The sequence below is a fragment of the Prionailurus bengalensis genome, chromosome D2 (assembly GCF_016509475.1).
Source record: "Prionailurus bengalensis isolate Pbe53 chromosome D2, Fcat_Pben_1.1_paternal_pri, whole genome shotgun sequence".
Taxonomy (NCBI): Eukaryota; Metazoa; Chordata; class Mammalia; order Carnivora; family Felidae; genus Prionailurus; species Prionailurus bengalensis.
Window position 1 is genome coordinate 12,809,245 of NC_057351.1, and position 22,200 is coordinate 12,831,444.

At 37.7% G+C, this 22,200-nt stretch overlaps 1 protein-coding gene across 2 annotated transcripts in view; it reads left to right on the top strand.

Annotated features, from left to right (window-relative positions):
- The window catches only part of LYST (lysosomal trafficking regulator), a 180,556-nt gene that overhangs the window by 53,765 nt on the left and 104,591 nt on the right, over positions 1–22,200 (top strand). For both annotated transcript variants that reach the window (XM_043596252.1, XM_043596253.1), the window contains exons 7-16: positions 588–749; positions 2,179–2,335; positions 4,541–4,767; positions 5,292–5,358; positions 10,260–10,369; positions 12,199–12,625; positions 15,315–15,459; positions 17,107–17,280; positions 20,335–20,495; positions 21,603–21,793. In XM_043596252.1, the coding sequence (XP_043452187.1) occupies positions 588–749; positions 2,179–2,335; positions 4,541–4,767; positions 5,292–5,358; positions 10,260–10,369; positions 12,199–12,625; positions 15,315–15,459; positions 17,107–17,280; positions 20,335–20,495; positions 21,603–21,793 (1,821 nt within the window). The remainder of the gene's footprint in view (positions 1–587; positions 750–2,178; positions 2,336–4,540; positions 4,768–5,291; positions 5,359–10,259; positions 10,370–12,198; positions 12,626–15,314; positions 15,460–17,106; positions 17,281–20,334; positions 20,496–21,602; positions 21,794–22,200) is intronic.

Below are 22,200 nucleotides of genomic sequence, written 5' to 3' on the forward strand. Positions count from 1 at the left end.
TTTTGTCTCTCAGAGAACTTTGTTTATAGCTCTAGTATGGTCATCATGATATCTTGCCAATGTGTATCTGTTTCTTTCGCTGGACGGAGGCAATTCCTTAAGGGAGAAGTCAGTTTCGTATCCATCTTTACGGCTTCATTGCCTAATATAGGTACATAGATAAGCAGCAAGAGTTTCCTTCAAAGACAGAAGGGAGGGAGTAAAGAAGGGAGAGGGAGGGAGGGATTAGAATATAAGTGCTTCTTTGACTGTTATGGAATCTCTAAGAATAAGGCGTTTGTAAAATGTAGAGGTGGTTAATCAAAACTCTGAAGTTTCAACTATTTTTTTTTGTATGTGATATAGTCAATTTATGATACATTGAAATTCAGAATGAAATAAGATGAGTAAAGCATTTGATAAATAAGTGTTACTAATTATAACAGGATATTTGTATAGGGCTGGATATTTATAGTCATTATACTTTCGTATCTGCTGCAAATAAATGTACTAATAACTTTGTACATCTTAAGTAAATATTTATTTTGTCATTGTTTAATTTTTTAAGCACGTTATTAATATTCTTAGTATCCTTTATTTTACCTTAGAATTTGTCTGTGGAAAACATACTGTTTGAAATGAGGGACCATCTCTCCCAGTCAAAGGTGATTGAAACAGAATTAGCAAAGCCTTTATTTGATGCCCTGCTTCGAGTCGCACTGGGGAATCACTCAGTAGATTTTGACCACCACGATGCTATGACTGAGAAGGTATGGATAACATTCAGTTGTGTTTTTTAGGTATGACTAGCAGAGGCACACGGGCGTGGGATGGGACCAGCCACTGATGAATGTGGTTAGAACACGGGCCAGGATCTGGTCATATCTCCTTCTGTGAGTCATATCTCCATCACGTGGGATGGACAGTATTCACTCAGTGCCCCATTTCATGAAAAGCAGGAGAGCAACGTGACGCGCTTGTTTTCATCTAATCTGGCAGTTTACTGACAAATTGCTCTCAGTGAGACAGAAATGTATTATTTGATTTGCTAAGTCTCGCATATAACCGATAGTTTATTAAATGATCATTCAGGCATGGTGATGACTCAGCTCTCTTTTCTGATCCTATATTGGTACAGTTAATATTTCCAGAACTCTCTATTCACTTTAATTTTAAATCACTCAACATAGAAATGACTAGTACTTGCATAGAAATTAGCACAGTTTTTCAGTCATTCATGTTGGCATTTTTTTTCTAAAAGAACTATTGTAATATTTTTCCTGAAACCGTGATGCATATTTAGTTTACTTCCCTCTCCTTTCCTGTTTCTTTACCTTCAATTAATTGTCACCTGTCCTTTATGTAACTTCTCTCTTAATTTCTCAGTCTAGCCATGTATATGACATTTTATAATCTTCTGCCGTAATATTTTATGTTGCTGTTTGTCAGAACTTTAAAAACTTACTGAAGTAGCTGCTGGATCAGTTGGGTTAACTGGAAAATGTTACAATACCTCCTTTAATCTACCTTCTATTAATGTTGCAGTGATAAAGCACTGTGAGATTCTGTAAGTGAAAATGTTTTCTAAAGTGAATATCTTAGTAGCATTTTTATGAGAAAAGCAAGATTTCAGGCTGCACGATACTACACAGGAAGTTAACGCTGGATTCTTGATTTCTGAGAATCAAGAATATATGTAGATAGTCTCATTCTGAAATCTTAAAATTAATCCCTTTGAACAATTTTCCTGTCTACTCTGGTTATCTAATTTATGAAACATTTCATTTATAAAAATCCTATGGAAAAATCTTTTTCCATGAACAAATGTGGAAAAATGGTATTTATTTACTAGCATAAAGTTGTAAGAAGTATAATTCCACCTCATTGTGGTTTTTGGTCATTTGCTGTTGTACAACTAGTGTGAAATTTCACAGACCTCTTTTTCAGTAAAACTGAAATGACCTATAGCTTACTCTGTTACAGACCCCCATTTTGGAGGTGTTAATAAAGTCAAGAGATTCTGGAAAATCTTGCTGCATGAAATTCATAATTTATAGTGCTTCATATTGATTCCTGAGATTTTTTTCATAAAGAAAACACTGAAGCTATCCTCAAAATCATTTTCGAGTAATAAATATTCTATTATTAAAAATGAGCAAATATTACTACTTTTGCCTTCTAACTGCACCAATCTTATAGAGTCATCAGTCTGAAGAAGGATTGTCATCCCAACCTGGTGATTTTTCGGAAGAAGCTGAGGATTCTCAGTGTTGTAGTCTTAAACTTTTGGCTGAAGAAGAAGGTTATGAAGCAGATAGTGAGAGCAACCCTGAGGACAGTGAAACCCGAGATGATGGTAAAATACCACTGAAGTACTTGTGGTCGGATTTGCAAGTCAGATTATTACTTAGAAAAATGGTTATAATAATACCACCTTGGAATTTTGTATTGCCTTGCAATTTAAAAGAGGCATTGCTCCGTTTTATTTGATCTCAACAGTAAATTCTGGCATTTGTATATGCGACTTAAAACAGATATATTTTGGTATGACAAACATTAACTGAATGCCTGAGAATACAGGGTATAGAAAGTCCCTGCTTTCATATATATTCCAGTAGAAAAAACAAGCAATAGGTGTCAGAAGTGAAGAGTATCAAGAAATAAAAGGGCTTGATAGGCGCGTAGCAAGTATTCATTCATTCATTTGTGTACCATGAAGAGAGTGAAAACAAGAAAAGCACAGCCACTAATTGAAAGAATATACATATGTGTATATGTATATACACACACACATACTCATATAGCTTACTTGATTTATTAAACTCTTCTTGTTTGTTTCCAGTTTTATTAAGAAATAATTGACATACATCACTGTGTAAGTTTAAGTTACACAGCATGATGGTTTCATTTACATCTATTGTGGAATGATTACCACCATAGTATCAGTTAACATTCATCATCTTATATAGGTACAATCAAAAGGAAAGAAGAAGAAATTTCTCCTTGTGATGAGAACTCTTAGGTTCTGTTCTGCTGACAACTTTCTTCTATATCATACAGCAGTGTAGGGGCGCCTGGGTGGCTCAGTCAGTAAAGTGTCTGACTTCAGCTCAGGTCATGATCTCATGGTTTGTGGGTTCGAGCCCCACGTTGTACTCTGTTCTGTTCTGACAGCTTGGAGCCTGGAGCCCGCTTCAGATTCTGTGCCTCCCTCTCTCTCTGCCTCTCCCCCACTCACGCCCTGTCTCTCAAAAATAAATAAACGTTAACAAAAAATGTTTATATCATATAGCAGTGTTAACTATAGCCATCATGTTGTCCATTACATCCCTAGTACTTATTTATCTTATAACTGCAAATTTATACCTTTTGAATTTTTTTTCCATTTCCCCCTCCCCCCACCTTCTGAGGCAGTGCTTTTGAAAAAATATTGCTTGGGGCGCGTGGGTGGCTCAGTCGGTTAAGCGTCCGACTTCGACTCAGGTCATGATCTCACAGCTCGTGGTTTCGAGCCCCGCGTCAGGCTCTGTGCTGATAGCTCAGAGACTGGAGCCTGCTTCGGATTCTGTGTCTCCCTCTCACTCTGACCCTCCCCTATTCATGCTCTGTCTCTCTCTGTCTCAAAAATAAATAAACGTTAAAGAAAAAGAAAAGAAAAAAATAATGCTTTAATGGGGTTGGCTTTACCAGAGTACTAACGTTTTATGACAGACTTCCCCCTTTTTATAGGTTTGTCAACTAGCTCTTTTAAAATATTTGTTTTAATGTTTATATTTGTTTTTGAGACAGGGCATGAGTGGGGCAGGGGCAGAGAGAGGGGGAGAGATAGAGAATCCAAAGCAGGCTCCAGGCTCCAAGCTGTCAGCACAGAACCTGACGCAGGGCTCGAATTTGTCAACCAGGAGATCATGACCTGAGCCAAAGTGTGATACTCAACCGACTGAGCCACCCAGGCGCCCCTCAACTAGATCTTAATTTAAAGAACTCCAGTCCACATAGACATTTATACATTTCTTGACTACATGAACATTTTTTTTTTAAAGATCCCAAGCAGTCACTTTTAAGAGCACATCAGTTAAATTTTCCAAAATGTAATATTTGGTGACAGTGTCTATCTTTCTTACTTAGGAAGAAGTCAAAGTATAGGATTCACCCAACCACTAGCCAAGCCTATTATTTTCACAGAGATATGGGCAGGCAAATGAACCACCCTGTGATTTAGGTATTTTGGCAGCAGAAAGTTTGGGATAGTGGTTTTTTCCACTTGTGCCAGAGGAATGTGTTAAATCTGTATCACATGTCTATAAAATTTACTGTTGATATTTGTAATTCTGCTGAAGACCAGAACTACTTTTAAGCCACTCACTTATCTTCAAATGTCCACAAGCCTTGATTATTCAGGATACTTACTGTCATCAAAAGGCACCTTGTAGGAAAGGGCATCGTGAGAATCTTCTTATAAATAGCACTTTGCCACAAGATCTCCTAAATGTTAAATGAGATTTGAAATATTTATTCCGTGTTTAGGGAATAAAAACAATCTTTTCTTTTCCCCTGTCAGGTGTAGACGTAAAGCCTGAAGTAGAAGTTTTCAGCGCATCAGGCAATCCGAAGGACTTACTTGAAAACCTCACAGACGGGGAAATAATATATCCTGAGATTTTTATGCTGGAATTAAATTTGCTTTCTGCCGGTAAAGCCAAACTTGATGTACTTGTCCATGTATTTGAGAGTTTTTTGAAAATCATCAGACAGAAAGAAAAGAATATATTTCTCCTCATGCAACAGGTAAAAGATGCATTTAGTTAAATGTGATCAGTATTTATCATGTTCATGCCCCAGTTACTCATCTCTTTATTTTGAACCCAACTTGCCTGAAAATTATTTGAGATGACTACTTAATCTTTTATAATGCTTCAGGTATGTTTTTACCTATGAGTGGTAAAATCTGAAAATATTTTAACTCCATGGTCCTCTAAAGGAGCATAAAAAAATTAATGTCATTGGCTAACTAATCCTAGTATATTTCTGAGAATGGGTGATAGTTTTAAAATTACATTGAATTTTAATATGGTCATTGTTTTTGAAAAATCAGAAAACAAAAACAGTATAAAAAAATAAATGTATACACCACCTAAAAAAAAAGATAATGAAAAGTATGTAATTATATACATAGCATTCTTTCCAGTTATTTTAAAGTATTTATATATGTATATACAGTAAACTATCAATTTATTGTGACATTACCATTGCTTCATGCTTTCATGAGGTAAGAAATTTAATTTCTTATGTTTTGTTTTTTTAATCTTCAGGGAACTGTGAAAAATCTTTTAGGAGGGTTCTTGAGTATTTTAACACAGGCTGATTCTGATTTTCAAGGTGCGTTGAAACCGTTAGTTTTACACAATAGCTTTAAAATTATTTTGTTGTTATGTGAAATGAAGAGTTGGTAATAATGGCTTTCGCTGGCATGGTGCTCTGTGGTTCCAAAAGTAGCTTTATATGCATCATCTCTCTTGTTCCCCAGAAACACCCAATAGAATAGACGTGTTATAAGTATCTTGATTTTATAGAGAGCAAGCTCTGGATTCCAGGGGACTGAGTGAGTTGTTCAGGGTCATATACGCAGAAGTGGCATTACAGCAACTGTAGTCTAAACACTGTGTTGCTGCTTCATCAGATGCTGAGTGCCACTCTCCACTCCGTACTTTCACAGACGTTTGAGGAATTCGTGATGAGTATATAAAATGGCTGTATTATATATAATAGATAGAAACCTAGCTTTTAGTCGGAGAAATCTAGATTTTAGTTGGAGAAGTATAACACGCATGAAACGTTAATTCAGGTTTGTCAGATGTTTCCTCATGATTAAATTCAAGTTACGCGTTTTTGGCAAATAGACCTCACAAGTTACGTGCCTTTTGCGTGTGTCGTATTGTGGTTTGTGTATCTGTATCTTATTACTGTGATGTTGACTTTGATCGCTTGGTGAAAGTGGTGTCTTGTTGAGTTTCTCCATTGTAAAGTTGCTGTTTACTGTGGTATTTGCCAAATAGCTATTTTCTATTCCCATTATTACTTCTATATTTATTAATTGGGATTGTACTGTAAAGAAAAGTTTTTCCTCTTCTTCCATTTACTTGTTTAGTGTATGGGTATGTTTATATTTATTGTGGTAGACACTTTATTGTGGATCCTTTTGAGCTGAAGACTTATTTCTAGCTTAGCTCTGAGAAATTCTATTATATTACCTTTTAATAACAGCTTTATTGAGATATAATTCATATACTACGCAGTTCACCCATTTAAAATATGCAGTTTAGTGTTTTTTAGTATATTCACAGTTATGCAACCATCACCACTTTTTTGCTATTCTGAATAACGCCATGAGCACTCATGTACTAGTTTTCACATGGACATATGTCTTCATTTCTTTTGAGTCCAGGGGTAACTCTATGTATAACTAGATGAGGAACAGCCAGACTGTTTTCCAAAGTGGCTGACTTATTTTACATTCCCACCAGCAGAGTATGAGGATTCTTGTCTCTTCACATCCTTGCCAACACTTGTCATTACCTATGTTTTTGGCTATATCCATCCTAGTGGGTGTGACATGCTGTCTCATTGTGGTTTTGATTTGCATGTTTCTGATGGCTAATGTTGTTAGTCCTATTTCCTTGTGTTTATTGGCCATCTGTGTATCTTCCTTGGATATCTTTGGAGAGATTTCTATTCAGTCCTTTACCCATTTTTATTTTGGATAATTTGTGGTTTTAATCATTGAATTGTAAGAGATTTCATGTATTCTAGGTAAAAACCCCTTATCAGAAGTACGATTTGCACGTATTTTCTCCCAGTCTTTGGCTTTATCTTTTCATGTTCTTGATGGTATACTTTGAAACACAAATTTTTTATTTTGGTGAAGTCCAATTTATCTATTTTTGCATTTGTCACAATGCTTTTGGTGTCATATCTAGAAAGGTCTAACAGTCACAGAAATTTAGTATTTTTTTTTAATTTAAAAAATTTTAAAATTTTTATTTGAGAGAGACTGAGAGTACACAAGATGGGGAGCAAGGCAGAGGTGGGGGAGAGAGAGAGAGACAGACAGACAGACAGACGTCTAAGCAGACCCCATGCTCAGCGCAGAGCCCAATGTGGGTCTCGATCCCACAACCCTGGGATCATGACCTGAGCCAAAATCAAGGCACCCTGAGACTTAGTATTTTTAAAAATAATTTTCTCCTCTCTGTGTTTTATGCTCTCTTCTTTTTTACATCCTAATTGTAATCTTAGGCCTTCTTGGATTGACTTTGCATTGTCTTAGCTTTCCTCTCACATTATCTACTTCTCTCTTTTTGTGCTGTGTTTTGGGAGCTTTCTTCAATTCTATTCCAACCTTTTGTCCAATTTTTAATTTTGGCGATTATCTTTTAATATTTAAGAGCTTCTTTTTGTTCATTTGATTTTTTGGTTATTCCATTTTCACATAAGGATAAAATATCTTCTTAAATATATCTGGATGTAGGGGCACCTGGATGGCTCAGTTAGTTGAACACCCACATATCTGGGTATATATCTGGATCTAGTAATTAACATCTTAGAAAGATATCTTTCCTACCCTAAATTATTTATGTTCTCTCTGGGGTCAGTTTATCAATTTGTCTTTTATATCTTGTTTTTTCTCTTTTATGTTGCTGATTCTCAAATATTTTTTGAACCTTTTATTGCCCATTTCTATTTAAGAAAGCCGTTGGAGCTAATGATGTAAAAGTAAATTTGTTTTCCTATTTGGCATCTTCCCTGAATAGGCAATCTGTTGACAATCCCTGATGACTGAAGTTCCCCAAATACCATAATAAGGAAATCTTTACTTTGGGGGGCTATTAGGGCCACTATTACCCCATAAGACATTCTGTGTACATTAGAAAAGTATTTCCTCGACACATACGGCTTGTGAATAGTGTCTTCGTGCTAAGAAAAAGTCATCCCTTCATCCAGGCAACACAGCCCAATGCCAGGATGCATGGCTTGGTGAATAGCTTTCGGGTTTTATTTTAGTCCCTGTTTTCTCCCTTGGTTAAGCTGCTTGGCCTGTCTGCAGACTGTACTTGTATAACTGGTAGCCCTGGTGCTAATGTTCCACTCTCCAGCTCAGCTTTTGCCTGGCAATCCGTTGAGTTTCTTTCAAGAGTTATCAAGGTGTGGGCATAGAAGTCAAAGCTGAGCTACCTGTGCCCTATATTCAGGATCAAGGAGAGAGGTAGGTGCTTCCAGACAAACCTTGTATTAATCCCTGCATTTGTAGCCTCATTCTTACTTCCTCTCCAGAATGTAGACAGACACAGATTGGCTCCTCCTCCTCCTCCTCTGAGCCCCTTTGTAATTCAGAGAGATTCTAGGCTGCAGCTTCTCTTATCTCTCTGCTCTTCCATCTTCAAGAAATGTTTTTAAGTCTGATGTGCTCCCAATGCCCACTGACTCCCCCCTTTTATTGCTGTTATGGATCTCTTTTCTTCTTGTAATTCTGTACTTTTAGTTCAGCAAGTTTTCAGTAGTAGACAAAGAAATATAAATATATATCTCTATCCCCTCATTTTGAACTGGTACCTGTCTGTGTTGAACTTAAAAAAAAGTCTAAGCACCTATATATACTTTATTTTGATCATATTACTTCTCCCCTTCCACCCCCGTGATTATCTAACACTTTATTTGATAGTGTTTTTTAAAATCAGAATCCTAGTTAGGTTCATACGTTACAGTAAGTAGATATGTCTCAACTCTTTTCTTCTGTGGATGTCTACTCTCAGTCCTTGAATTTTGTTGCTGTCATTGTTAAAGAAGCCAGGTCTTTTATCATGAGGCGTCTCCTGCATTGTGAGTTTTGGTAATTATGTCCCCGGGAGGTTGTTTAACACGATCCTTTCTCCCTTATATTTCCTTTCACTGGTAGTAAGACCTAGAAACCTAATCAGACTTAGGTTCCATTTTTTTTTTTTTTAACAAAGTGTTTTAATGTTTATTTATTTTTGAAGAGACAGAGACAGAACGTGAGCAGGGGAGGGGCAGAGAGAGAGGGAGGCACAGATCCAAAGCAGGCTCCCGGCTCTGAGCTGTCAGCACATAGCCCAACGCGGGGCTCAAACTCACAAACTGTGAGATCATGACCTGAGCTGAAGTCGGTCACTTAACCAAGTGAGTCACCCAGGTGACCCTACTAGGTTCCATTTTTTGACCAGAATATTTTACAGGCAGGAGTCCGTGCCTCCAACCTGAGGCACATAATGTCTGGTGGTCTCTTTTGGGGAGGTGCTAGGAGCCATGGATGCTCATAGCCTAGGGACTGCAAAATGGTAACATGCTGTTATTTCATCTTCTTTGATAAACGGGAATACTTAAAGAAAACTTGCTGTCATCAACTATTTGGTTACCCTGAGATAGAGTTCATAAAGGAAAGGCAGGATAAATACTTAATTATTTTCCTTTATTGACTAGTTTTCATAGTTCTTACTCTACAACCTTTCATGGGTTTGTGTTACAGGGTAAAGTCAGTGCTATTTTAGTCTTGTTGCGTCAGTTCACTGCTTCTGCAAAACATGATGCTTACACGTGGCTTCTGTTCTCAGGTTGCACATCAGGATTATTTCTGGCATGTCTAAAATGGAGATAATATTTCATTTGTAGGAATTTTTTTGCTGAGGATTAGCTGAGATAATGCATGTAAACGTACTTTGAATACTAAAATGTGTGCTACAAAAATTAATCACTTTATTCTAAAAAGTTCTGTGAATGTATGTACTACCAATTATATTTTATTCTAAACCCCACAATGGAATAAAGAAAGCGTTCAAAATAGTTTGTGATATTTAATTATCTTCATAATCTTTAATATTTACCCTTTTATCTATGTCATCTAATTAGAAAGTAATACTTATAATTTAAACAGTTTCAAGATGAGAAGGTAGCAGACTATTTTATGGTATTTAACAGTGTCAACTTACTTAACAAATATTGTATTAATTTATGCTTCTTTAAATAATACCCTTACTGGGAACTAACCAACCTTTAAGAAAAGTGGGGGTGGGGGGGTTGTCACTGGGTTGGTTGGTTTGCATTTAATCATATTGCTATTTTTTCAGCACATTTTTGGATTATTAGATTGTTTATAATCCACTGAAGATGTGAAACTAGTATTTGATCCCTTTCAGTGAAATTGTTTGTTCTGTGTCTTTAATTTTGTATTGGCTTTAATTTTTCCCCCCCATCTTTCTTTAATTTAGCATGCCAAAGAGTATTGGTGGATCTTTTGGTATCTTTGATGAGCTCAAGAACGTGTTCGGAAGAGCTAACCCTTCTTTTGAGAATATTTCTGGAGAAATCTCCTTGTACAGTAAATATGCTATAATTTAATTTTTTTTCACGGATACCTAATAGGATATTTTAAAACCTATTTGGAAATCACTAAGCTCTCTCTTTTGTTGTGGTAATTATTATACAGTCAACTCCATGGTATTATGTGTGAGATTCTCAATCATTTTATTATTTCCCCACATTTTAACTGTTTCACTTCAGTTTTGGCTAACCAGCCTATCGTTGGGATCATAGTCCCATTACCTCATCCCACCCCTAGTTGTTGTGCTTAAGAAATGCCAAGTAATTTTAATTACTAAAGAGAACTTAATTATGAGTAGTTGTTACCATTTTAAGGATTATCCTTTTTTTTTAGAAAATTAGTATCTACTCTTGAGGTATCTTGTATCACTTCTTTCCATTGGTGTAACTTAGTGACTTTTCGACTGTTCTTTGCTGAGAAACTCATTTTTATAATGAGACCTTGACTGGAAGCATATGCAAATCAAACAGAAAACCTGGGAGCTACTTTCTGTGACGCAAGATTAAATGTCACTGAGCCCTGCCCTTTTCCCCACCTTACTCCCGCTTGTGGACCCTGAGAGGACTCTATGGAGCACAAGGTTAAAAACCACTGATGTAGACATTTGGTGACTGTAGTTTGGAGTGTTTCTTTTTTAAAACATTTTTAAATGTTTATTCATCTTTGAGAGAGAGAGAGAGACAGACAGAGGCAGAGCATGTAAGTAGGGGAGTGGCAGAGAGAGAGGGAGACACAGAATCCGAAGCAGGCTCCAGGCTCTGAGCTGTCAGCACAGAGCCTGACATGGGGCTCGAGCCCACAAACCTTGAGATCATGACCTGAATCAAAATCGGACACTTCACCGACTGAGCCACCCAGGCACCCCGAAATGTTTCTATTACTTTCCCTGAGTGCATTTCTCATCATCGTCGTCATCATCATCATCATCATCATCATCATCAATGTTAGCTGTTATTTTATGCATAGGGCATATAATTGGTAGGGCATTGTACTAGGTTACTCTTTTCTACTTTTTAATTGTCTCCTTAGTCATTACTTTTCTCTTTAATTAGATGCTCGTTTCCTCTCTTGTCTCTTCTACAGTTCTACACTTCAGTTTAACAAAAAATTTGTAATTTATAAAGAAAACCTAAAAACACTTATTTTGTTTTACCAAAAGCAGATGAAAGAAAATTAATTTGATTAGGGAAAACTCATGTAAAGTAAGTTGGAAAGTAATTGAGCCACTCAATTTTATGAAGTCAGTCATGTTAGAAATATCATCCAGAAATCTGGAGAATTTGTCAGGTGTCTGGTTCTGTGCTTCACTTAAAAATAATTGAGAGACGGGCACCCAGGTGGCTCAGTCAGTTGAGTGTGCGACTTTTGATTTTGGCTTGGGTCATGATCCAAGAAATCATGGCATCAAGCCCCACATCAGGCTCTACGCTGAATGTGGAGCCTGCTTGGGATTCTCTCTTGCTCTTCCTCTGCTCCTCTCCCCTACCCATACTCTCTCTCTCTCTCTCTCTAAAAAAATAAATAAATAAAATAAAGTAAAATAAAAAGTAAAATTGAGAGAAACAACTATAGTCTACTTAGAAATAAACATCTTTCTTTGGTAGAAATGATTCCAGATATAATTACTGTAGTTAATTTCTTTTGTTTTTATTAAAAAGTTTTTTTAGTTTATTTTTTGAGAGAGCGAGAGAGAGAGAGAGCAAGGAAGGAGCAGAGGGAGAGGGAGACAGAGAATCTGGCAGCACATACTGTCATTTATAACCAGAATTTCAAAATTACTATGTACCTTAACATGATCCTGACGTTTTGTTTTGCTTTTTCTCTAGGAAGTTCTTCTTTTGGGTATTCTGAAAATTATTGAAAGCGACATTGCTGTGAGCCCTTCACAGTATCTAACCTTCCCTTTACTGCATACGCCAAATTTAAGCAATGGCGTTTCATCACAAAGGAGTCCTGGGATTCTAAACAGTAAGGCCCTGGGATTATTACGGAGAGCACAGAGTTCGCAGAGCAGGAAAGAGGCCGACAGTGAAAGTTTCCCCCAGCGGCTGCTCTCCTCCTGGCACGTAGCCCCAGTCCACTTGCCGTTGCTGGGGCAGAACTGCTGGCCACACCTGTCAGAAGGGTTCAGCGTCTCACTGTGGTTTAGTGTGGAGTGCATCCACGAAGCGGAGAGTGCCATGGAGAAAGGAAAGAAGATAAAGAAAAGAAACAAATCCTTAATGTCGCGGGACAGTAGTTTGGATGGCGCAGGTATGATGTTCCCGCTGTTATCTGTTGTCTGTTTCACTGAGCTTTTTCACGTGGGCATTTGGGTTGAGCTGTAAGGACATGGGGATTTCTCACTGGCTCTGGACATGTTCTTCGTGCTAGGTGCCTTAGTGATGGCAGGCCCTGCCTCCCCAAAGCCTGGCTGGTGAGATAGCTTCAAAAACCCTACTTTCTTTTGTACTGTGGCCTTGGGGCTGGAGGTGGGGGCTGCGGCGGAGGGACCCCCACGTGTACAACTGCCGTGGGGGATCACCAGCCCCATTTCCTGCCTCTTTCCTGGTCCCATCACTGGATTAGGGTGATTCCTGGTGTGAGAGAAGTAAAGGAAGAAGCCCGAGAGCCACTCTTCTGTCCTTCTGTCCCCTTCTCCCCAGGCCCCAGGAGCCCCCATCTCATCTCCTTTCTCTCTCTTAGCTCAGCTCTCCTCCTCGCGCCACATCGTTCCGCAGTGTCCCTCTGCTAGTTCCTGTCACATTGCGTTTGAGTGAGTCAGCCTTTCTCCACGGTTAGAATCATTTCCATTCCAGTACTTTCTATAACCAATACAATCTCTGTTCTGCCGCCACAAAACTGGGTCTGGTTCCTCATATGACGAGGGCAGGAAGGACCTGTTCGTTAAAAAGCAGTTTATGGCGGTGAGAAGCCAAGCAGGTCGGCTAATTGTTAGGGTCCATGGGATGGATGAAATGACTGGATGAGACAGCTGGTTAGGGGTCACATGGAGGTCCTGGCCGCAGGGGCTCTTCACGGGGCAAAGCTGACACATCCCGCTGGCTCCCTGCTTCGGAACACTAGGCCTTCGGGCAAGGTCCTCCACCACTGACACTGATAGAAAAGAAATCCTTAATGACGTTGTCAAGATGGGAGAGTGAGAAGTGTCACCTGATGTCCGCAGCTGGAACTCGGAATCCACTTCTCCAGACACATTTCCGTGTTGTTAGCATAGTGTACTTCTGCACTTTTGCGGGTTAGCCTAGGAAGCCAAACTTAAAACAAAACAAAACAAAAACAAATAGTTCTAGCATTTTCTTTTGTGAGTTGAACTTTGCCACTAAGGATTGATAGCTCTGCTGCTGCCCCGTGTACATTGAGTGTTTTCTGTATGTACATTACTTTGCCCCACTCTTTCTACTTACGTTTTCAATCTAATCTTCACAACAGTTCGGTAAGGTGAGTGCTCGCACTGTCCATATTCACAGATGATGTGAAACAGCATGACCAGTTTATAGAGCTGGTAAGTGATGGGGAGGGATTTAGACTCACCTATATTTAATTCAGAGCTTGAGTGCCACCCCTGTACTGTAAACTGTGCAGATCTCTTTCTCAGATTTAAGTGGGGGCAATCACAATGCAGACAGTCTCTGATAAAATGAAATAAGTATACACAATGACCTGAGAAAAAGTGGAGTAGTGGGCAATTAAAAAAAATTTTTTTTATTGTAGAAATATATTAGAAGACATATATTTTAGAATGACAATTCTGCATAAATATTAAAAAAGAACATTTAAAAATAGTATATATACCAAAATTTTGAAGGGAGAGAGTAAGAAGGTATTATAGTGATGACACATCCTTTGCCCTAAACCAACTTTGTGACCTTGAGCAAGTTACTTCATCTCAGCAGCTCAATTCTGTCACCCTCTAAATGGGGACAATAAAATTTACTTCAGAAGATTGTTGTATTAACTATTTGTTATATTTCTACTTTATAGTAGCTGGGTACACACTGGTTTCTGTTCTGGTCTTTTATTTATGCAACGTCAGATTTGATATGGAAACATTAGTAGCACATCAGATATGAATTCTCTATACATCTCATATCTTGGGCAATAGTCCTCAAAATAATGAATTTAGGGGGAATATTCTTAAAAGTTGGTGGTGTTTATACTTGTTGGAAAATGGCAACAAATATATAAGCAGTCTAAGAGCTGGTAGTGTTCATCTTCTCTGAAAGTCTGAGCCCTTGGACATGCATTCTGTATTTTGGTGCATCTTCATTAACATAGCTCTATGTGAAGTCAGGCAGTGTACTAATCCTCAAGATGGCTTGAGGATTCAGTGTGGTGAGAAACCACTTGAAGTCAAGATGAATAACCAGATAGCCCAAAGCATATGGCATTACCTTAGCTTGCCTTAGAATAACATTTTAGAGTTTCAGAATCACTTAGCAATTATATGCAAAGATGATTCATCAGGGAGTCTAAACAAAGAATATATTCAAACAGCACAATTTTTCAAAAACCATTTTTTTTTTAAATCATGCTATTGTAATAATTATAGGATGATTTTTGGTCGCGCATGTGACAATGGTGTGTGCTCTGTGGGACAGGGTCTGTAATGTCAGAGTGACCGAATCCAATCAATAAGAGAAATGTGGCACAGTTTGTAATAGGTCACCACAGTGACATCACAATGATCTGTTCATTCCCACAATTAGCCCTTAATTATCATATATTTTGAAGACTTTAATAACTTCCAGTGTACCCAGTTACTGTCTTCGCTCCTGGTGCTTTTTTGGAATTAACATCTCAAGTTTGGGAATATTGTTTGGAACATCCAGGTAAATAATTTACCGCAAATGAACAATCATGCTTTGTATTCTTTTAAATTCACGTTTCCCCTCATTTTATCAACTGCTTTACTGATTATTCTAACGTCTTTTTATCATAGAGAACAACAGACTGGAAGGTGCCGAGTACATAAATCCTGGTGAAAAGCTCATAGAAGAAGGATGTATTCATATGATTTCCTTGGGATCCAAAGCTCTGATGATGCAAGTGTGGGCTGACGCCCGCAATGGCACTTTTATCTTCCGGTATCGATTATCCTCAACCCCCTGCGAATAGATCGCATATTTAAATAATTTAGATCAGACATTGATGTGAAATCTAATAAAGATAATTACAGCAAATCGCAAATCAGAAAACTGTTTTTAAAAAGATACATTCTAACAAGTATTAATACCACCTCTGTAACCATATATTATTCTATCCAAAAATCTATAACTAAACTCTGAAAGTAGATTATGTTAATTCTCAAGTAGATTTTAGACCAATGCTCACTGAAGTCTTACCTATGGAAATATTCTATCAGATTGCAATCGCCTTAAGATGGTATTATCAGACAGCTGGTTTCCATGCAGATTATATGTTTAATAGCCATTACCTGATAAACTTCAATTCTTCTTGCAGTCTTGTCTTTTTTTCCTACCTCTTTTGTTAACTGGTATACAAATCTTTTAGTTGGATTGAATGAGTATGATACAATTTTTATAAAACTTTAAACAAAAATATGGTATTTAGAGGATATATGCTTTTTGTTATAAAGGTTACTTGGTATTTTGTATGCATTATATCCCAATTCTCTCAGCAATCCCTCCAAGTAGGATAGACCCCCCTAGTACATCTTGGCATTTAGACATTTATGTACAACATGTATTAATTTTTGTATGAACCAAATATTACACTGTAATTTCTAAAAAGGCAATGACTGTATAAATAGTAACAATACAGGGGCAGCTGGGTGGCTCAGTCAGTTAAGTGTCCCACTCTTGGTTTCGGCTCAGGTCATGATCTCATGGTTTGTGAGTTCGAGCCCCACATCAGGCTCCGTGCTGACAGTGCGGAGCCTGCTTGGGATTCTCTCTCTCTCCCTCTCTCTTTGCCCCTCTCCCGCTTGCTCTGTCTCTCTCAAAAATAAATAAAGTAAAGCATTTAATAAATAGTAACAATACATTTTTTTTTCAAATTGAATTTTGAAAATTAATGCCTAAATTATTCACACCAGCAAATGAGCTTCATCTATTTTAGTTCGTGAATTGAGGTAATAATATAATAAAATAACTAAGCAGATTTTATGGTGTAAAACAAAGATCTACTGACTTTTCAAATTAGTTTAAAAATAGAACCGGGGCACCTCGGTGGTCTAGTCAGTTAAGCCTCCAACTTCAACTCAGGTCATGAGCTCATGGTTCGTGGGTTCGAACCTTGGCATTGGGCTCTGTGCTGACATCCCAGAGCCTGGAGACTGCTTGGGATTCTGTGCCTCCCTCTCTGTGCCTCCCTGGCTCGTGCTCAGTCTCTCTCTGTCTCTCAAAAATAAACATTAAAAAAAAAATAGAACTGATTTTTGGGGCACCTGGGTGGCTCAGTCAGATGAGCGTCTGACCCTTGATGTCAGCCCAGGTCATGATCTCATGGTTTGTGAGACTAAGCTCACACTGGGCTGTGCAATGACAGTGCAGAGCCTGCTTGGGATTCTCTCTCTCCCTCTCTCTCTGCCTCTCCCCTGCTGTGCGCGCTCTCTCTCTCTCTCTCTCTCTCTCAAAATAAATACACTTTAGAAAAAATAGAACTGATTTTTAATCTAATTCAAATACCTGGAATTATAGCTATTAGACATTATTAAATATTGAGATCAGAAATTTCATGTTTTCAGCCTGTACTTTTTCTCTTTTTTGTAGTATGTGCATGGATTCAAACGATGACATGAAAGCTATTTTACTGGCACAGGTTGAATCACAGGAGAATATTTTCGTCCCCAGCAAATGGCAACACTTGGTCCTCACCTACCTACAGCAGCCCCAAGGGAAGAAGAATAACCATGGGAAAATCTCCATATGGATCTCTGGGCAGAGGTAGGAAACGTTTTTAGTAAATACTTACTAACTTCCATTAAAATTTTAAGTTTAGTTTGTCATAGCTTCTGAAGCAGATCACAGGAAACTATAGATACGATGTGCTGTATGTTAATGCAGGAGTCTATGTCAGAGTCGGATACTTTTTCCTGTGTATCACTTTAATACAAGATTAATCTCTCATGCAAGTTAATACTTGGGTTTGAGGGAACATGCAGAAAACTGACATTTAGACGATTATATAGAATATATGATAGATCAAGGAAAAGAACCTATAGTTTGGTCTTTCATGCCTACAAATTTATAAAATGAATCCACAAGCAATTATTTCAATTAAGTGGATAATAAGGCTAAGACCTAAATTAAGTCAGGGTTTCAAAAGAAATTAGAATGACTGGAGCAAAATTTAAGCTAGTGTGTATCAGGTAATAGACTAAAATGGGGTCCTAGAACATGCCATGTGATAGATTCAGGTATACTGTGTGATTTTTACCGACCAGGAGAATTGTGGGTCGAGTTAATAAGAGTTGGGTTCTGGAATATCTTAATGTAAAGTAAGCCAGAGAGAACTAAAAAGTATCTTGGATTTGTAAGAGTTGCGAAGTATTTTATGAATGAAGTAACCATGAAAGGGGATACAGAATTGGATAGTGGGCAGCATGGGACAGGATCAAGCTGGCTGGAAGGAAGAGTCTGAGTTCAGTAATGAGAAAGAAAAGCAATGGGTGTGGTCATGCTACCTGATAGGCAAGTTATGCATGTCAAGATGAGGAGGCTAGATTTAATCGCATGGACTATAAAATATTTCATACCTGTTACGTTGCACACCTTTTGCTAGGTGCCTTACGTGCATTATCTCCCAATTCTCTTAAAAATCCCTCGAAGTAGATGAGACCACAGAAATAACATATGTCCTTAGCATAAATGAGCCGATTCTTATTCATTCATTTGTTCATCCATTAAATATTTATTGAGGAATTGCCGTGTGCCCAGCGTGCTTGTGTCAGGCCTGAGGGCAATGGTAAACAAGACTTGGCACTGAGAATAAACTGAGGGTTGATGGGGCGGGGGGGGGAGTGGAAAGGAGGGGAAAGTGGGTGATGGGCATTGAGGAGGGCACCTGCTGGGATGAGCACTGGGTGTTGTATGGAAACCAATTTGACAATAAATTTCATATAAAAAAAAAAAAAGACTTGGGTTCCATGCCTTCTTGGAACTCACCGTCTAATGGGGAAGCAGACAAGGAGCAAACATAATGAAATGATTATATCCAAATCATGACAGATACTGTGGAGGTAACAAACAGGTCCCCAGACAGAAAATATCAGGTTTGCTACTTAAAAGGTAGGTCAGGGAAGGCGTCTTTGGGAAAGGATTATTTAAGCTGAGACCTCTCGGGGAGACGGGACGTGCTCTGAGCAGGGGAGAGGCAGAGCCTTCCGGGCAGAGGGGAAGGCTCATGTGAGGCAATTGAAAGAGACCCAGAGCGGGTAAATTCATTCCACAAGTATGGGGTACAGCTGAAACCTGAACCCAGATACAGCCCATGCCTTAGAACCCTGTGTTTTGCCACCCCAACAGCCTTTTTCTGAATCAGACCACCTGACAGGTATAGGAGTCATAAACTAACTAGACATGTTCAGAATGAGGGTTTAGATGTTCATTGTGGATGGTTGGTGAGCATAGCAGTTCATATATTTCTACATTACTTTGAAGGAATTTTTTTTTGCCATTGGTACAAAGTGATGATTTCATCTGTTAAGAGAGCAACGAGCAAGTGACCAAGGACGAATATATTATTCTGTTGATTTAAACTTGGCACTTTCTGAATTAATAGAATAATTTCTATAAATAATATATTTCAGGAGAACATTTTCAATAGTATGTAACACTGAAAACAAATTATTAATGGTTTATATTCTTATTTAATGAACAGCACACAAATGTGGTAGGAATATATGGCACATAGTAGGTACTTAACATTTGTTCAATTCATCTTGCAAAGTGTTCTTTACCCTTAAAAACTGTATTAAGTCATACTGCCAATAGGTGGCAATAGTGTTTCGGTCACAGCCATGTATTTGGTTCAAGAAAGATGCATCCAATCTGGAAATGATCTCACTGTATTGCTGTATGTCTGTTATACCTCAATAAAAAAAAGTTATCTCACATTTTTATCAGAAAATATTTCTGTTAAAATAGTTACATTTTTATGTTAAATATGAAACAGAAAGCCTTAGGGAAAAGTTTTTAAATTTAAATAAATTGACATACCAACATAGAATTTCTTGGTAAATTCTATGAACATTAGCATATTCTAAGTCTTTATCTTATTCACAAACTTTGCCTTTATAAGTTGCCTTCATTATCTTTATATGCAGCTTAAAATATTCCCCCAAAAGGGGTAGAACTTGGCACTCCGGACTTCCAACTGGATGATGAAATCCTCTCGTCGTGTGTGTCTCTCTTTGAGGAAGTGTCAGTTTACTTTTTCCTACTCTGTCTTTTGTAAGGATTCCTGTAAATACAACAGACTAACCCAAACTCTATGACTGAGCATTGAAAAAAATAGAAAATGCAGAAAAGCATTGCGTTTCAGTGGCTAGTCAGAACCAAACCTTGAGAAATGATACTCCTTTTCTGAGTAGTCTTTGATGGCTTCATAGAAGGTGATGTTTTAGGAATGGTTTACCAAGGTGGGAGACTTCTTGGTAAAATTAGGGGGAGGTGGTTGGTTTGTATTTATAAACTAGGAAGGCGCATGCGCAGAGGTCGAATGGCAAAGAAAATTTGCCTCAGGTGTCCGGTCCCTCCTCCCATGGCCTGCTGCGGGGCCATCAGGCATGTCTGTTCTACTCCCCTCTTTCTGGAATTTGTGTACTGCTAGCACTGGGGACCAGGAGACAGCAGAATCCACTCTGTTTCTCCCTATCACCAACTGTTTGATACTGAACCGAGAACATTGTTCAAGAACTTCCCATTATTAAACATTTATACTTTTAAACTATTCAAGTCCTCACTGAAATAATTGATTTAACTTTGTTTTTAACACAGGAAACCTGATGTTACTTTGGACTTTATGCTTCCGAGAAGAACAAGCTTGTCATCTGATAGCAATAAAACATTTTGCATGATTGGCCACTGTTCATCATCCCAAGAAGAGTTTTTGCAATTGACTGGAAAATGGGACCTGGGAAATTTACTCCTCTTCAACGGTATACTTTTTTCCTTCAAAGCGTTTCCAGTTTCTTCTTTCAGTTAACAAGTATTAAACTAGTAAATTATCCTGGATAATAATCCAGGATATTAATCCCTATTCCTTCACTTGTACTTAGTAAGTATTACATTTCCTAGATACCAAGATGCACTTCTGAAATATTTCAACATTTTTATAATATAGATGTTTCTTAGAATTGATATATATGTTTAATGCAAGGGTGTACGTCATACCTCCTACCAGCCTCCCCCAAAAGGGAAGCGCATATCAAATCGATTTTGTTTTATAATCTAGGAAAATACAGTATTGACAAGTAAACTTAGAATGATTATCTTTCTTACTTATAATTTTAGTATATTCTTTTTTTAAATTTTCTTAATGTTTATTTTTGCGAGAGAGAGAGAGAGAGAGACAGAGTACGAGTTGGGGAGGGGCAGAGAGCAAAAGAGACACAGAATCCAAAGCAGGCTCCAGGCTCTGAGTAGTCAGCACAGAGCCCAATACAGGGCTCGAACCCATGGACCATGAGATCATGACCTGAGCCGAAGGCAGATGCTTAACCAACTGAGCCACCCAGGCAGCCCAATTTTAGTATATTCTGTAAGAATATCAAATTTTAGGGAAAAAAAGAAATATATGATTTAAAAATATATATCACTAAAAAACTTAAAAATAAAAATAAAAAATGTATATCACTAAATCTGGCACATAATAGCATTCAGGCAGCGTTTATTGAATAGATAGAAGAATGGAGGAATGAGATATCAATTCATATTTATTTCAAAAAAGAATTTACTGAAGTATGGTTTCCATTTATTTAAAAAAGGCAAAACAAAACCAAAGTAACTGTTTTCTATCTGAAGGAAAAAATAGAAATTTTATTATTTTATCACAAGCTTCACAGTTAACTTTATGTGTATTAATTCATTTCCCGTCCATACTTGGCATAGGTTATTTGCTCATGACACCAATTTGGAATGTGAGACTTTATCAATTTTATAGAGATAAAAGAATCTGACAAAAATAACTAACTCTTGATTTCTTGCTTTTTATGAAAAATTCTGGTTGGAGTATGGTAAATAAATAACTTTATTTTCTTGTTCAGGAGCTAAGATTGATTCACAAGAGGCCTTTTATCTATATGCTTGTGGACCCAACCATACATCTATAATGCCATGTAAATATGGCAAGCCTGCGAATGACTTCTCCAAATATATTAATAAGGACATTTTGCGATGTGAAAAAATCAGAGAACTTTTTATGACCAAGAAGGAAGTGGACATTGGTCTCTTAATTGTAAGTTTTCATTTCATAAGTTTAAACTTTTTAGTAACTGATAATTCATGGTTATAAAATGTGTAATTAGCTATGAATTAGATTTCTAAAGTTTCTCTTCTTTCTTACTCAACATTTTCTTTCCTCAAGAACATGTTTCTTTCTTTTTTTTTTTTTTTTTTTTTTTTAATTTTTTTTTTCAACGTTTATTTATTTTTGGGACAGAGAGAGACAGAGCATGAACGGGGGAGGGGCAGAGAGAGAGGGAGACACAGAATCGGAAACAGGCTCCAGGCTCCGCGCCATCAGCCCAGAGCCTGACGCGGGGCTCGAACTCCCGGACCGCGAGATCGTGACCTGGCTGAAGTCGGACGCTTAACCGACTGCGCCACCCAGGCGCCCCAAGAACATGTTTCTTTCTTAAAAAA